The sequence below is a fragment of the Maylandia zebra genome, linkage group LG14 (genome assembly GCF_041146795.1).
Source record: "Maylandia zebra isolate NMK-2024a linkage group LG14, Mzebra_GT3a, whole genome shotgun sequence".
In the NCBI taxonomy this organism is placed as follows: Eukaryota; Metazoa; Chordata; class Actinopteri; order Cichliformes; family Cichlidae; genus Maylandia; species Maylandia zebra.
In genome coordinates, this window is record NC_135180.1 from 21296243 (window position 1) to 21314920 (window position 18678).

At 40.8% G+C, this 18678-nt stretch overlaps 1 protein-coding gene across 3 annotated transcripts in view; it reads right to left on the bottom strand.

Moving 5' to 3' along the window:
- Positions 1-18678, bottom strand: part of grik4 (glutamate receptor, ionotropic, kainate 4) — a 362487-nt gene that overhangs the window by 48193 nt on the left and 295616 nt on the right. For all 3 annotated transcript variants that reach the window (XM_076873193.1, XM_004543748.3, XM_076873194.1), the window contains exons 9-11: positions 16093-16254; positions 11656-11808; positions 10656-10760 (exon numbers count right to left, since the gene is read on the bottom strand). In XM_076873193.1, the coding sequence (XP_076729308.1) occupies positions 10656-10760; positions 11656-11808; positions 16093-16254 (420 nt within the window). The remainder of the gene's footprint in view (positions 1-10655; positions 10761-11655; positions 11809-16092; positions 16255-18678) is intronic.

The window sequence follows — 18678 nt, forward strand, 5'->3', positions numbered from 1 at the left end:
TAGAGTAATAGTGTTCTGAGAGATGGGTTGGGAGCAAAGAAAAGGGGAGGGGAGGTAAAAAGCAGATTGCCATAATAAACGCAGGAGCAGTGCTGACAGAAAATAAATAAATCCAATAGAAAACGGAAAGAAATTGTACGAGCACATCCACCCTTTAACGGGGGGAGGTATTTGTGTAAATAACACAGCTCAAATAGCTCCATGCAAATTGAAGTGGTGCCCACTCAGTACGTGTGCGTGTCCGAGAGTGAAAGCATGTGCCTTTATGCGTCTAGGGTATTCCAGGCACTCAGCATTCCCCTCAGATAAAGGGAAGCAGATGAGGATAAAAAGAGCCTCCTCTTACTTCATCACTTCCGTTGCCTCGCTCCATCTTTAAAGACCTTGGCACAAGGACACACGGGGACTATAGTTTATTAAAAAAGCAATCTGGCTGTAAATGTTCGAATGATAATACAGGAAATTGGAAAAGGTCTATGGAGGCTGGTCTGGATGATTTAACAGTTTATTGATGATCTCGCAAAGATTCACTATATGTTCGGCGGGATGAAGAACCAAAAAAAACAAAAGGATAAAAAAAAAAAAGAAAATCAATATCCAAGATAAAGGAAGGCGCACAGCAACCGAGGACTGTTTATTTACATCAGCAAAACAAATGGTTTGAATAGTGGCTGCCACACATGAAACTGCGCGAAATGAGGCAAAATAATCAAAATAAATTTGACTGTTGTGCCAACAAAAAAAGAAATTGGTTCCATATATTTGGATCATTCACATCACTCCTTTTGCCCAATCGTACGTAATCTGCCCCGATTAGAAAGGCATGAGTTGGGGAAGTTACTCGGGGTTACCAGCTTGTGCAGATGCTCGGGCTGGTGGTGTTTCTGTTACCATCCATCCATTTTCTTCTATTTATGCAATTCAGGGTGGTAAAGGTGGGGCACACCCAGGACAGGTTGGCGATCTCTCACAGGGTCAACACACAAAGACAACCACGGTCTATTTAGAATCACCAATTAACTTAACATGCATGTCTTTGTACTGTGGGAGGAAGTTAAGAGGACCCAGTGATAACCCACACAGACAGTGGGAGAACATGTAAACTCCACTCCACGATCTTGTTGGTGTGAGGTGACGGTTACTAACCACAGCACCACAGCACCGCCCGTTTCTGTCCCATAAGTTTTAACAATGAAAGGAAAGAACTCCATTTCACAACATGTTTTTGAGTTATGTTTATGGTATGAGTCATGAAAACAAAGGAGAGTTTCAGTCACTAACAGAGCGCTTCAAATTCTTTTGTTGTTCTTTGACCTTTGAAAAGCTGAAGCAGTTTCCGCTCAGCTCAAATACCAATACACAGCAACCTTGGAAGCCTTTTAAACGAAAACACACACACGCCCGTGTATAACTGTCAAAGTCAAATCTTGCACGCAAACTGTGCCAAGCAGCTTTGGACTCAATAATGAGAACAATTTGCCTCAAGTCATGCTGCAGTTGGCCTTTAGTCTTTCCCACTCATGGCCAGCGTGTGCAGGTCTAACGTGCTCTTAACTGACTTCCAGCATCATGGTCTCTTTCAGCCACCACCTCAACAGTTTCTATTTCTTCCTCCCTTTCCTCCGCCCACCCCTCAGGTGGCTTCCACGCTAAAGACGTGATTTAAAGCCTCCATTAAAAAGCTTAATGAGCAATATTCTTCCTTCCAAGAAGTCACCAGGAGAGTTTGCAGCTCACCATGTGCATGTCGCACGTACAAACACATACAAATACGCAGGACACCGAAAGGCTTGTGCAGCTTTTATAGCACCCTCTTCTGCATTCTCACATGCTCTCACACAACAGAGCCTAGCAGTAACAGGCAACAGCTTGCCTAATCCAAACTGCAATAATTACTCATTTTACAGCTTCCTCCAATTAACCGGCGTGCTGCTGTCATTGAGCTCCATGCAGAAAATGAGGGCCAGTCCACAGAGGCTAGGGGGAGCTGGAGAGAGAGAGCGGCTGGACTGTAGAGTCAGTCTGTGCTGCAGTGTGTTTGTTTTGGAAAGGGTTTGTGCCCCCGCTAAACCACCATAAATGGTGGTGGGCTTGTTGTGTATGATTGTGTACAGAGCCAGGAAAGCGGGCAGCAGGGGATGGGACCAACCCCATCAATGCTTTCACATAAGCTCTCACAAAAACACACAAACACACAAGTATGAATAAAAAAGGAATGCATGCAGATGAAGACACGCAGGCACACTGGCTGGTGGTTGCTAGATCAGTCAGAGGTCCTACAGCTGCTGTAGCCCAGTATCATAAAAAAATGGGAACCGATCCTCCAAACAGCAAACTGCTGTAATCCACTCCAGCAGGAAACAGTGTCATCATTTGATGCTCCTGGAGAGAGAAGAAAGCAGCCGGCATTCAAAAGAACAGGTTGAGTCGCATTATCTATTTGTATATATCCAGATTGATAGTGTTTTACAGATTAACCCCGGTGTTCACACCATCTGGAGAGTACTCCCCCAGAAACATGTTCACGTTAAACTGCAAGCCAAGGAGTTCTTTGTGCTGTACTTCTTCATCTAGCTCATTACACAAGACCCACTGTGGAACAGGATTACCCTGTGTCTTAAAATGAAATGATTAGTCGTTTCAGTCAGAAATATGGGTGGAGGTCATTGTCATTGCCTTTAATATTAGGTCTGGTAGAACAGGAATGAAAAAAACAGAGTCCCGGCTGTTATTTTCTGTGCAGATTATAATTTTACCGTTTCTGATTTTACAGCTTTGTCTTTGCCTCTTTTCTTTCTGTCCTATTTTTCTCTTGCGTGCCCTTTCTGTCTCATTTACTTTCTGCCTGTCAGCCTGTACCCTCATCGCTCATTTTTCCTCCCCTCTCGCCCCTCACCTGCCTCTCTCACCTCCTCTGAGCATTAGTGTTGGTGCCTCGGCCAGAACACGGACAAAGTCATGCCAACTTCACCATCATCGCTGGCCCACCTGGCTGCCGGCGCAGGAGCAGCTGGGAAATTTACTTTGCCTGCCAAGACTCAACAACAAATATTATTGCACGAGGCAGCCGCATCATATTCTGGAAATAGGGTAGGTTAACTGAACTGTCATGTGAAATGGTTTCAAGTTTTCAGAAATTACCAAAATGTGATCAAATTAAACTCATACAGTTAACGCGCTCTGGGTGGAACGCTTCTTATCTCGAATCAGACTCATTTGGTCAAAATTGCTAAAGAAGCAAAAAGAAAACTATCTAGTTCTCTGACTTAAGGTTTGAAAGTAAAGTACTAATAAAGTGTAAACATTTGGAGTTTGACTAGTACTAATTAAAGCCCAAAGTTGATGCAAATATTATTGTATAAGTTGCTTTTTTTGTCTTTTAGAAGACAAAGAAAGAATGAGTACAGCCTCATTGTCATTCACTGCTACAGATGTGGAGGTCTGACGCATGGGTAGAGTATTTGATGTAAAAATAAAGCTTGATGAGTTTCTCCAAATCATATTAATCATGTGCTCCAGCACAAACGCTGATTACCACTCGAGTCACAGCTGATCGTTTATCATTTATCATTAGGTTATAAAATAATTCAGAAAACAAACCCCGTTTAGTGACTAGGCCGACTGATCGGTAAATAGGACGTAAAGACGTAAAGATACAGTGGGGCAAAAAAGTATTTAGTCAGCCACCGATTGTGCAAGTTCCCCCACCTAAAATGATGACAGAGGTCAGTAATTTGCACCAGAGGTACACTTCAACTGTGAGAGACAGAATGTGAAAAAAAAATCCATGAATCCTCATGGTAGGATTTGTAAAGAATTTATTCGTAAATCAGGGTGGACAATAAGTATTTGGTCAATAACAAAAATACAACTCAATACTTTGTAACATAACCTTTGTTGGCAATAACAGAGGTCAAACGTTTACTATAGGTCTTTACCAGGTTTGCACACACAGTAGCTGGTATTTTGGCCCATTCCTCCATGCAGATCTTCTCGAGAGCAGTGATGTTTTGGGGCTGTCGCCGAGCAACACGGACTTTCAACTCCCGCCACAGATTTTCTATGGGGTTGAGGTCTGGAGACTGGCTAGGCCACTCCAGGACTTTCAAATGCTTCTTACGGAGCCACTCCTTTGTTGCCCGGGCGGTGTGTTTTGGATCATTGTCATGTTGGAAGACCCAGCCTCGTTTCATCTTCAAAGTTTTCACTGATGGAAGGAGGTTTTGGCTCAAAATCTCACGATACATGGCCCCATTCATTCTGTCCTTAACACGGATCAGTCGTCCTGTCCCCTTGGCAGAAAAACAGCCCCATAGCATGATGTTTCCACCCCCATGCTTCACAGTAGGTATGGTGTTCTTGGGATGCAACTCAGTATTCTTCTTCCTCCAAACACGACGAGTTGAGTTTATACCAAAAAGTTCTACTTTGGTTTCATCTGACCACTTGACATTCTCCCAATCCTCTGCTGTATCATCCATGTGCTCTCTGGCAAACTTCAGACGGGCCTGGACATGCACTGGCTTCAGCAGCGGAACACGTCTGGCACTGCGGGATTTGATTCCCTGCTGTTGTAGTGTGTTACTGATGGTGACCTTTGTTACTTTGGTCCCAGCTCTCTGCAGGTCATTCACCAGGTCCCCCCGTGTGGTTCTGGGATCTTTGCTCACCGTTCTCATGATCATTTTGACCCCACGGGATGAGATCTTGCGTGGAGCCCCAGATCGAGGGAGATTATCAGTGGTCTTGTATGTCTTCCATTTTCTGATGATTGCTCCCACAGTTGATTTTTTCACACCAAGCTGCTTGCCTATTGTAGATTCACTCTTCCCAGTCTGGTGCAGGTCTACAATACTTTTCCTGGTGTCCTTCGAAAGCTCTTTGGTCTTGGCCATGGCGGCGTTTGGAGTGTGACTGTTTGAGGCTGTGGACAGGTGTCTTTTATACAGATGATGAGTTCAAACAGGTGCCATTCATACAGGTAACGAGTGGGGGACAGAAAAGCTTCTTACAGAAGACGTTACAGGTCTGTGAGAGCCAGAGATTTTCCTTGTTTGAGGTGACCAAATACTTATTTTCCACCCTACTTTACGAATAAATTCTTTACAAATCCTACCATGTGAATTCATGGATTTTTTTTTCACATTCTGTCTCTCACAGTTGAAGTGTACCTCTGGTGCAAATTACTGACCGCTGTCATCATTTTAAGTGGGGGAACTTGCACAATCGGTGGCTGACTAAATACTTTTTTGCCCCACTGTAGATGTGTAGCTGTACACTCATCCGAAAAGGTTTTTGCCTGAGCAATAACTTAAGCCTCTTTTCCAACAGCACCTACTCAGCTTGACTGTACTTGACTCTGTTTGATTTTTAGGGTTTTCCAATCAGTGCAGGTACCTGGTATCAGGTACTTTTTTAGTACCTACTTGGCCAGGAAACATGAGAGCGACTTCTTCACAAAAGTCAAACCCGCCATCTTTGATACCCAGCAATGAGGGGAAATAGCTACAAACAAACCAACACTGCAATCCAGCGACACGGTGCAGATATTTACCATGAGCTCAGCAGCAGGTGAAACCATTGCCTTGATGTCCTCCGTTGTTGTGTTGTGTTTGTGTCATATGCAAATGATGTCATGGGACATTCAGGCTGCTTTGCTATAATGACCCCACCCACGTTGAGGTGGTACTCAACTGTAATGGAAAATGATCGAATGTAATGGAAAGCGTCTCACATCATTGCCGTTTGCAGGCATTTGATTATGCACAGCTCTCTTAAGGTCCCACCATAGCATTTCAATAAGGTTACTGCCTGGACTGGACCATTGTGGCACATAGATTCTTTTCTGTTGTAGATTTGCTGGTGTCCTGTTGCATGACCCCATTCAGTTGTCAGACAGATGTCCTCATATTTGACTCTAGAATGCTTTGGTATACAGACTGCAAGGCCCCCAGGTCCTGTGGCTGCAAGAAAAAAACTCCTGAATCATCACCCCCTCAATCACTATGGCTACATGGCTGCCAGTTGATCTGAGGTGTGTGTGTGCTGATACCCTGTGTTTGTGGCTCTGTGTATTATGGCTAAACATCTCTACTTTGGTCTCATTTGTCCAAAGGACATTTTTTCAGCAGTCTTATGGTTTCTTCAGATGAGAGGGAGAAGACACTCTTCTCCCGGCAGCCCTGGAGGCCTGTAAATTCTGAAATGTAGCTCTTGGGTTTTTTGCTGCTTCTCTGAACACTGCATAGTCTAACCCAAGGGTGAATTTGCAGGGATGTCCACAAGATTGTTAACACAAACTTGAATGCTCCACACCAACAAACACAGAGGTGCTTACTGATAATCAGTTAATTGAGTGCACTTGATTGGTAGGGCCCTGCTGCGACTTCTTAATTCATATGGAAGCAACGGGGACAACAAGGGCAACAGGTAAGTAGATTATTAGTAGTTACAGTTATGTTGTTACTGTAACTGTTCTAATGTGTGAAATGCCTGCCAGAGAAATTCAATTTGTGACAGTGATTGGCTGTAGAGTGTTGTGCCCCTAAGGAACTGATGATCACATGTTTGGGGATCTTCAGTGCAGCCACAGGACTGAGGGTGCGATGGGTGCCACTGGGTAAGGAAAGACGGAGGAAGCAGGGTAGAGAAATGGAGGCCGGTGGCTGTGCATATTATGCCTCATTGCTCTCTATTTCCCAACAGCGTTGGTTGATGCATGACATTCTTTTTTCTTTCAGGTTGCATTTTAAATGAATGACCTCTCCCTAATGCACATTCATTGGCGAGACACAGTGTGGGCATCGTAGACAATGCTGCTGCTATTCTATTTTTACAAAACAAAAGACCTGAAGTATCAACTTGTCATGTGCATACTGGTAAATATTCGGCTAAAACTGCGTGTGTAGGTGTGACTGTATGTGTGGGCAGCGGGCCACCTTGCTTATCTCTGCCAAGGCCCTAGCACCTCTGGTGTCTGCCTGGCTGAGGCAGCCCCAACCCAAAAGCAAGTGGGAGGTGTTATTCAACAAATCAAACAACACCCCCCCACCCCGTCTAACACCTTCCTTTTTCCATTACCATAACTATAAAGCAGGGTCTTTATAATGCTTCTGGTTGAAATCATCACATTAGGCTTGATAGTATCCATCCTTCTGCTTGACTGGACTAGTGCCAGTCTAACAAAAGGGGACATGAGGAAACACAGACAAGGTTAAAAAATGCAGATGGGCCACAGTGTCTGACTGTTTCATGGGTTGCCTGGATAAGATTGCCCTCACACTCAGACGGGAACTCAATCTCTGCTTTCAAGGAGATCTTTTCAACTAAAAGGGTCAAAAGATTTGAAGCGCTATGAAATACGGTGAAGTCTCGTCTCTGTACTATCAAATCTGTCCCTACCTTATCAGTGGCAAAGCAGAGTAACAACAACTACTTAAAATGCTGTAGGTAAGAAAGGGAACAGGAGACATTGGCTGTCAAGATGAAATGTAAAATACTGAGTCCTGGCATCCAAAACAGGGAATACATAATAAGGGAAGATGATAGACTTTAAGTCCATTGGCTGAATAATAACAGTAATAGACAATAAGAGGAATAGAATAAAAGAATTATTGCTGCTGTATTTCAAAAATACTGAGCTAGTTTAGACATTGTTTTTTTTCTCATTGTTTTGATATGCCTGCTTTAGAATTCCAGCTACAGTATTAAAATATGATCCACAGGTCATGCATGTGTGTACATTTATGATCTGTTTATTAAACGAACACTTGCCTTTGCACTGGCAAACCATGCCATATGTATATGTATTTCTTGCCCAGCACTGAAGTGTTTATGGATAAAAATACCCATTTTATTTTTAAAGGAAATGTCATGTCCCTGTATGCATGTATAAAATTTGACGCACTGTCATATATAAGCCATTTCATACACAGTCAGAACCTTTTAACTGTATTACGCACATTACTCAGTTTCCTACATGAACCACACTGCAGTGCCTGTTGCAAAACATCAGTGTACAAAACTATAAACTATACTTGTGTGTCTCATGTGAGAGGTGCTATCTTTGTAAATATTCTAAAGCCCAAAGTTACCAGGCTGCTACCATAAAAGCAAACATGACAACAGACAGATTCTCAAAACTTTTGCTGCTTGTGTGATGATGTTTGCCTTTGAATCCTTTCTGCCTCACATATAACCAAGATTTGTACCTGGGAGATCACCCACAGCTTTTTAATGCTGGTGACGGCTTGGCCCCACTAGGCATTTGGAGATGGAGCTGATGGATGGGAGGATACAGTGGGCTATCAATTTGCTTGAATAAACGTCCCCCCAGCAAGTCTTGAATTTGAAACAGTGTTTTTGTTTTTCCCTGCTTTACCAAACATTTGGCCAGGGGTTCTTTATCGGGCAGACATAAGTAGACAAATTTTATGAATTTCAAATTCATTTTAATATTCAGACATTTTTTCCAAAGATAAAATGTGCTGGGGTGACAGTTTTGATTATAGGATTTATGGCTATCCAAACTTTTTGAACAGGTTTTAAAATGAGACTCTGGAGAGTAACAGTGAACTTTAATATGATTGGTCAGCAGACAGAAAAGGACAAGAGTCAGTGTTCTGCATTTTCCCATTTCTGACAAATAGATTAAAAAAGACCGCTTACGCTGTAGAAAATTAAGAGCCATATAACAAGACTGGTTATAAAAGAAACTTATGCTAAAACCTCTTTATGGGGTTTTAAAAATTCCTCTTTGCAGGAACAAACAGTTGCTGCAAGTCAGATATTAGAGATCTGAGGCCTAATGCTTTCAAATTTGGTAATCCTTCAGATGAAGCATCAAAAAGCTCTGCTATAACATCTTCAGCCCCTGAATAATAGATATAGAACATAGCTCAAATGCACCAGAAGCTGTGTTATCCATTCATTAACAGACCATATTCAATGCTGCTAAAAGCTTTTCATCACTTACATTTGATTACTGACCCTTTATATTCTTTGTAATCCCTGTAAATGTCCTTAATCTATTAGGAACTATATGAAATGATGTACCCAGGCATACACTGAATTGGTCTGGGACCCTGATTCTGTTTGATTTTTAGTTCACTTTCATACTTCACACTTGAACATGATTTTGTATTCTGAGTCTTAAGCTCTTAGTTTCAGCTTCGATTTTTTCTTATAGTTTTTGTCGACCATGTGTTGTCTCTAGCTTTACTTCTTGTCTTTTACCTTAATTGTGTTCAGCTATGGTTAGTTTCACTCCTGTTTCAATTCCCTTGGTACCTCGTGTGTATTTACAGTATAGCTTCAGTTTGCATATTGTGCATCTGTTCTGTCATTCCTAGTGTTCCCTATGTGATCTCCCTACTTCATTCCTGGAATTCCAAGTGTTTGAGTTTATCCTTTGGATTTGAGACTGTTTTCCCTCAGTTTTTGGATTCATTTCTTTTTATTTTTATTTTTATTTTTTTATTTAATCAGAGTCAATAATAGCTCTGCTACTTCCACATACTCCCAGCCTATGTTCGGTGTAACGTGCTACTGTAATCCACAACATTTTTCAGTAGTTCAGTAATGTAACACATTACTGTTGTAAATTTAGCGATAAATACAGTAGTTACAGTTATTATTGTTGTTACGTGCGTTGTAACGGTGCTTCAGTTATCTGCAAGGTGGGCAGATAGAAAAAACAGATAGACAGATAAAAAAATCTAGCTTTGTTTCCCCCCTAAATTTTGCTTCTTTTCTTCCTCAGCACTTGAGTTAATCACTTGATTTCCGTTCCTATGCAGGGAGAAGGAAAATAACAAGTGGTCTACAGCTTTTGAGGAGTGGAGATATGGTCATTACGTTTATTTTTACTGCACAAAATACCGTGATGGTGAAATCCAAACTGCACCCAAGGCAAACACCTACATAACACCGCTAACAGAACTTCGGCTGGTTTTCAACTTTGCTTTGAGTTCTCGGTTTTGTATTCGTCCACAAAGAAAGATCACGTTTAGCCTCAGGTTTATATTGTTAACTGGTAATTTTGTAACAGTTACATTTCAGATTTTTTTTTTTAATTGATCCATATGACATTAGTATTGGCATATATATAGCCATGTTTCTAAAACTAATAATAAAAAGAGCAGCAGCTAAGCTGACTTTAAAGGTGACATCTGTGGTTACCTAAATTTATTTCCCACAAAAATATGATTCACCTTCAAAGAGGCACGCTTAGTATTTACTTTTGTCCTCTGGAAACTCAACCTTTTGCAAGTAGGATAATGGAGAGTGTTTGCTCCAAGAGATGTCAGCTGAACAAGCGTTATCACAGCTCCCTGCTGCACAATCCAGCTTCAGTTGCCTTACTGCTATAAAGACAACTGAAACATTTGCCCAAAGTACTGCTCTACTGGGAACAGGACTGTGCCGGAGCGCTTTGTGTTCAGCAATAACATTTATATTATAGCCAGTGTATATCTAAAGAGCAAATCTGTGTGGGTCACTAAAGAAATAATAAGAAAACTGTGTATAAATCTTTTTAACCAATCTCACGAACATTTTACCACCGCTAGGAAGTGCTAGTGTTAGCTGAACCTAAACCTATTTAATCTAAAGAAAGATAATTTCAGCATCAGATCTGTGTGATGGAGGTACTTTACCTGCCTCAGGCCGTCCTTGCTGTTCTGCATGATCCTCAGGGCATAGTTAGACCGCTGTCCTTTGCTGTTGAATTCAATGTGCCCTGTTAGACCTTCCAATTCTACCTATCCAACAAAGAGACGGCACACATGTTAAAAGATATCCCGTCTGCTTCCCTCTCGGCGGTACCTATTGTGAATATGACTTGAGGTTACTTTACTGCTGCTGTCTCTGTATGAGCCGCCTGAGCACTATTTGTCATATTTAAAATAAGAATATGGAGACAAGCTGGTAACAGCTTCAATTTAGGGCAAAAAAGAAGAGTGATTAGTTGTGTCCTCTTTCTCAGAGTGAGAAAGACAAATGGTCTGATATCGAACACGTGTCACATTTAAGTATTTCAGTCACTTACAGTCATTTCGCCCTAACAGGAAAACACATTTTATTCCCTGACAGCACATCTTTATCTCTCCTCCTCCACTGTGTCTCAGTATAATGTAGAGATGAGATAAACTGACCTAGTCGATAGGAAGCATATCGTTAAAGAAGAAGACAGCACGGACATTATCTGCTGTCGGTAAAAATATCTAGACTTTAAAATATCCAATTAGCACGCAAAGAAAGATAGAAGAAAAGCAGTAATGAAGAGCTCAACAAGTATTATCGGACAAGCTACTTTTTGGGGACAGCCTCAGTGACTTCCAGGAGTTTCTGATGCTTGTCAAGAGTTGACAAAACAAAATTTGTGAGCTTTAGAGTTTTGGCAGTACTTCTCAATGTATTACAAAACTGTCATATGTTTACTGACAGCAGATAAAAGTGAATATTAGAGGTGCTGGTACATGAATTTTGTTAAATTATTGGTCAGAGCCACATAGCTGACTGATGACCGTACCAATGCCCTTTCATAACTCTAGGAAAGAAAAAAATCCAGATTTTTCCAAAATTTTCAAGCATTCCTTGAAACTAAGCTTGGACAGTCTTGTAATCTCAATCATTCTCCAGCAGAAGCAGCCTTACCATCCTCAGGTAATTCATGAGGCTGGTGCCGTGCTCCCAGATCTTGGAGGACTTGCAGGAGAGCTGAGTGGCTCCGACGTTCTGGCTACGGTTCAACTCCTGGACCGCCGCCACCACAGCGTATACCGCATCAAAGAGCAAAGCTGACGAGAGCTGCAGAGGCAGAGGGAAGGAGGCAGGTGAATGTATTATGCATACTCACACACACACACACACACACACACACACACACACACACACACACACACACACACACACACACACACACACACACACACACACACACACACACACAAAGCTGCAAAAACCCAAAGCACACAAACTACAAGCGTAACATATCAGCGGTTAGTGGTTAGCGAGGGGTTAACCAATCCCTCGTGTGGCAACAAGATTATTCCATTAGATCATTAGAAAGACTCTGATCTGCTGACAGCGTTGAAAATCATCTCTCTCTCCCTCCATCTCTCGGAGAGACTCTGTCCTTCCTGCTCTTATCCCCAATGAAGCTGGCACACCCTGACCATTCCAATTACTGCCTGCCTCTCTCAGTCTGGGCCAAAAAACAGTGGGAGAAGCAGCTTTTCCTCTCATCTCCTCTGTACAAACAGCCTCAAACTCACCGCAACAGCATCCTGCTATGTACGTTTTATTAAAATGCACGCTGCTTTGCATTAGATTCTCAGTAAAATCCCAAGCCTCAGTGCTGTACATCTGTGTAATGGAACTACAGATTAAACTGATGCTGATAGAAGGCTGAGGGGGATGGTGCTGCGCAGTAAATCTGGGAGGCCAAACAGAACTAAACAGCCATTAAACAGCACAACTCTGATGCATTACACAGCCTTGAATTGACAAATGCTTTTGGTGAATTAAAGGCACCGTTCACCCCAGGATTGCCTCCTACATTTTACATCTTTCAAAAAATAAAATTAAATAAAAATTAAACAATGCACAAACATTTTCTTGTGAGTTGTTTCACAATTATATTACTTTTACTATCTACACCTATCCTCCCACCCTCCAAAAAACTAAAAAGCTAACACTGCAGATCACCTGATGGGGATGTAATTAATGTATCAATGATCATCTTGTCATGCTGTTACAAGCACCATCATCTGTAGAGTGATATGATTGGATGGTGTGGTTCAGCAGCTTCAGGCCAAATATAAAGAATTAAAGTTGAGTTTGCGGTGAGCTGGCTCTTTGAGACTGTGAGGATATTACAGCTGCAGGTTTATGCTGTTTAAGTTCGACTTATCTTTGTGGTGGGAACCAAGGCCAGGCTGCTAACTCAACATGACAATGTGAATGTATTACACTCGTATCTATAAATATCTTCAATTTTGTGAGCCTTTACTTTACAGGAGAAGACTTTAGTGCTGCAATTGTGTACAGAAGACAATATTGTTGCTACACATACTCATGTTTCCTCAGTTCGTCTCCATTTATATTGTTGTACAAGGAACTGTACTGTGAATTTGATGTAAAGCTAATAATATGTTGGCATTTACCCATCTGTGTATCTATGAGGCGCCGTTTGTAAAGTGAAACATGCTGAAATTAACGGCAACATTTTTCCACATTTAGTGCGAAACCTTACAAAAACGTGTTTTCAAGTCATTTTTAAAAAAATATTTAGTAAATTTGTAACTTTTCATATTTAAAACACAATCTTAAATATTAAATCTAAAAATTATATTTAAATCTAAATGTTAAATCTAAATGTTACAGGAAACTAAATATTTAGTCAACATTTCATAAAGCTTTTATTTTGGTATTTTCGTTGATCCGTACATGTTAGCTAAATATTTAGTTTCGTGTAACATTTAGATTTAACATTTAACATTTAGATTTAAATATAATATTTAGATTTAACATTTAGATTTAACATTTATAATTGTGTTTTAAATATGAAAAGTTACAAATATTTTACTAAATGTTGTAAAAAATGACTCGAAAAAACATGTTTTTGTAAGGTTTTGAGCTAAATGTGGAAAAATGTTGCTGTTAAATTCAACATGTTTCACTTTACAAACAGCGCCCATGTATCAATCTTGTTTCTCTCACTTTTTTTTACCACATCTTTCTTTTCTCTTTATTCTTTAAGAGTAACTTTAATCAGCAGGCTATAATTACATGAGCTGAACAACAGAACATATCAGCAGCTTCTGAAATCTGTGCTTTTTTTAATGTCTTAGCCAATAACACACAGAATTATTGCATTTCCACGCTTTGAAGGCAGCTGTCATGAATTTTTTCCTTTTTTTTGTAATTTCCCAATGCAAATGATGACTTCAGACCTAAAGGAACAAACTTGGTCTTGATTTCTAAACCTGTAAATATTGAAGTGGGGTTTTATGGTCTACCTCAGTACCTAACAGTCCAACTCATGAATGCTGTTTTGACAGTTTGGACCTGTAGGCTTCTTCTAGTTATACTCTGTTTGTATATAAATGAGCTGCACTCTCTAATGAAAAATTCTATGTGCGGTTACTTTAATCAATACTGATGTGAGACTATAAATATCAATTGCGAGATGTTTGAATGCAGCACAATTTGTCTCCCATGAAACCTTCTTCTCTTATAAACTTTCAACCTATCTGCCTACATTTCCTCAGATGATGTGGTGCAAGCCTTTATCTTTAAATGCATCAGTGCAATCTAACACACATATAGGTCAGCGGCTGCATTTGTTGTTTATAAGAGAACGTTTAAAAAGACAGCATATTACGCATGTGCATGTTTAAATGGGTTAATCATGTTCTTGCTCCCATCAGCCTTTAGTCTCTCTGGTTATTAGCTAATTAGCCACAAGTCCTAATTGCTGCAAGCTTAGTGAGTGACCCACTGCACACAGAAGCATTTTTAATGCTAGTTCAAACTGTTCTTAACCTATTTCACCATCCAATTTTTGTGAAGCAAAAACGGGGTGATGAGTGTTTGTTTCATTTTTTAATGTCTCTTCACTTCAAACAGAGGGGATTCATTCATTAATCTGACTTTACTGAATATCTGGCTCCTAATGAAGCCCCCGAGCAAACATAAATCTGCAGTAGTGGCAGTCTTTTTGCACTCAGGTGGGTTATTTTTATTAAAAAAAAAACATTTACAAGGATGAAAACAAACCTGCATTACAGCTTTTCTCAATATTGAGAATATATTGAATTCAGATATATAAATTACATCACTTTTTAATATTGTCTTTAAGGGTTTTTTTTGTTTAAGATGTAAAAATACATAAAATTATTTAATTCAGTTAAACTTTATTTACATAATCCCAATTAACAACAACTGTTACCTCAAGGGGCTTTATGATTTAGGCTACAAAACCCTACAATGTTAAACCAAGCAAAAAGAACAACAATCAGGTAACCCTGTATGAGCAAGCAGTTAGCAACAGTGGGAAGAAAAAACTCCCCTTTAACAGGAAGAAACCTCTTTGTTTTACTTCAAAGCTAATAAATGATGAAAATCAAAACTTTGATTTGTTATATCAACAGTGTAATGTGACGTATATTCATCTTTTGCCGGTAAAAAATTCTGCATTAAGCTTTTGGGGTTTTTTTTACTATTATCCAAGAGCAGAAGTGTAGTCTAATAGCTGGTGCACTTGTACTACTTACTCTGAGAAGTTGCTTTTAATGAGAGACACTATTGAGCAAATGTGGGAGAGTGTCTAGCTTTAAGAGGGATTACTGGGTAGTCAGAGAATAGTCATAAATTTTAGTCTCATAAACAGGCGCTAAACCACAAACAGATAGCGCTCATGTTTGTGCAGGGCATTTACAACACTGTATTTAGTGAGTCTGATGTAAAGAAAACTCGATAAGCCATGTCGTAAAATATGTCAGAGTGTAGTAATAATAATAATAGTACGACATGTTCAAGCATGTGCTTCGCTATTTTGTGGCCCTGCTGAGCCGGCATGAGATTTAAACAAATCTGCAATCACCTTCAGTTTACACATACGCAACAAGGCTTTTTTTGTAGTCACTCATTCACACAGGTAGTGCACACTATTTTAAATGTTGAGCTACAGAGACCATTTAGATGAGAACAGTGGCTGATTTAAGGGGGGATGCTGTGAAGGTAAGTAGCTTTTCCTGTGTGCATTTCTTCTGAAGAAAATTCAACAAGGAAGATGCCATTCTAAAGGTAATAAGGAGGGCGCCAAATGCTGCTAATGAGCTGTCTGGGAAACAACAATGGCCTACAGCAACACCTGAAATTACAGCACTTACCTGAGTAAATGCTATCCCTGTATATTTCTCCTAGTATTTTGGAGGTTTCTGCGACTTCAGTGTTTTAATTGGTAAGTTTGTGATAGAGAAGTATGCCGGAACAACTAATTATCTTTTAATTTGGACTGAATTATTCTTCCTGTAACTTCGGTCTTCACTGTAAATAACGTCATGTATTTGTGTTGTGTGAACTAACCGGTGTGCCGGCGAAGGGTGCGTGGTCACAGTTCTCTTGCCAGGAGCGGTTGAGGCTTAGCGCAAAATCCTGGAAGAAGGGATGAGTTTTGTTGAAGACGGAAAAACCAACTATGTTGACTCGCTGGTCCGCCACGTCGTCCAGTCGGAGTAAAGAGAATTCCTATAGGGAGAAAAGAGAGTAAGGCACAAGATTATGGGCTCCGCTTAGCCATGAGCTGTCATACCCTGCTGCAGTCTACCATAATCTGTTTAAATTACACCAATGATATATTGAATTATTGTCAAGGTAAAAAAGGGCATCTGTTCACTCAGCAATTTTACATCCGATTTAATCTGTCCGATTCACATTTCATTAACTACAATTATTCCGGTTGATTGACATGAGAAAGCTGCAGCAATTTGTTCAGAGCCACAATTTTACCGAGCAGCGCTGCACAACACCCATGGATTTTTTCTCCCACTGGCTGTAAAAATGTACAGGTATGACTGCCAGACTGCAAAGCTAATGGGTTACAATTAGAGAGACAGACAGACAGAGAAAGACTCGGGGAAAACAACAAAGGTCACAGAGACCAATAATTGAGATAGAAATCCATGACATATTGAAATCATCCAGGTTGGGAGGAGAGGAAAACACAAGTCGTTTGTTATTTGGCTCTTTTGCTCCAGGGACAAGTTGTTTTCCGGCTGCCTGGGGAATACGAGACAGGGGGCAGGGTGAGACGGAGCTGAGGAAGAACAGGGGGGAGAGAGAAGGTGGGGGCGTGACTGAGGATGGATGTCTCCTGAAGGTTAATAGAGGTGTCAAAACCCAGTACCCCACCTCAGGTGGCAGCCTTCACCTTCCAGCCCTTTGTGCCATCTAACTTGTGACAGCCAGACCAAGCCCAGTCTACCTCTGTGCCTGCCACCAAGACAAGTGTGAAGATAAGAGAAGTTTGAGGGGATGGTGAGTGGGTGCGGCAGCATGTGACACTGGGAACAAATGGCCATATGGTGTCTGTAGAAATAGTAAATACACTGCAAGTAAATAGAAATAAAAGAGCAAAATATGTATGTAAATGCAAGAAGGCAACAGCAGTGGGCAAACAACTACGTGCCAATCAAAAATAATGATAAAAGCTGCTAACTATATCCCTTGAGGCAACCTCCTGCTATGTAGTAACTCAGCTCATGTGTGGCATCAGGATTTGGTAAAAATCTTCTTAAAAAACAAACAAGCATAAATAAACAAATAAATGAAAAAACAAAAAGCTTTATGGGCTCCGGGGAGATCAAAGCTTACAAATTCTGAAGCGCAGAATAACAGCAAAATGAAAAATGGTAAAATGGATGAGAGGGGATTAGGAAAATCAGATAATGGACATTCAGACAAAAAAAGAGTGAATAGGCCAGTGAATTAAATAACTGATAAGAAGGTAGGTGGAAAAAAGCTCTTAGACCAAGAGAAGAACCAGCATGAATCACTCCACTCTGAAGACACTGGTGGTTGACTGCAATGACAGAGACACACTTCAGGGAAGGAAGATGGAGTATATTTAACCTTTAAGTGGAAGGCTGATTATTCCTATTACCAACCTTCCATGAACCAGGAAATCCCAAATGTTTTGTTATGCTGGTGTACGGAAGAGGCGGATGATAAAAACAAGCAACACTGATAAACACTGATAATAAAAGTGAGAGCTTAACTCTTTAGAGGGTGAACCATGAATAACAATGTTCTGAAACATCTTTATTTCTACCTCCTGACAAATAAAACTCATTACATGTACGTCATCTTACATTTTTTTCATTTCTACAGCTGGAGAAAAAAAATCATCAGACTGATGATGTTAAAGTTCAGTCTCGGGCAGCAGAAATCATAACTGTGAGCAACAGCTTCCATAAAGTTTAACTGTAGTAGGGAATCATTCTCGTTAGGAATATGATAAGATGGTTTATCAGGTATATACCGATCAGCTGCTCATTAACACAAATAGCTATCAACCAATCACATGGCAGGAATTCAGTGCATTTACATATATGTAGACCAGGTCAGGATGACCTGCAGAAGTTAAAAATAAGGATCAAAATGGGGGAAGATGGGTCATTTAAGTGACTTTGAATGTTGCTGGTGCCAGACAAGCTGGTATTTCAGAAAGTGCTGGGATTTTCCAACATAATCATGTTCAGGGTTTGCAAAGTAAGACCAGAGAAAGAGGAAATATCCTGTGGTGGAAACTCACTGGGTGAAAGTGGTTGATTCCAGAGGTCAGCTGAAAGGAAGGTAACTAAAATAGTGACTCCTTAGAATCACAGTATGCAGAAGAGCATCTCTGAACATACAACACATCAAACCTGGCAGCAGATGGGATACAGCAGCAGAAGACCACATAGGGTGGTAAATGGCCTGTATTTGTATAGCGCTTTTACTAGTCCCTAAGGACCCCAAAGCGCTTTACACAACCAGTCATCCACCCATTCACACACTGGTGATGGCAAGCTACATTGCAGCCACAGCCACCCTGGGGCGCACTGACAGAGGCGAGGCTGCTGGACACTGGCGCCACCGGGCCCTCTGACCACCACCAGTAGGCAACGGGTG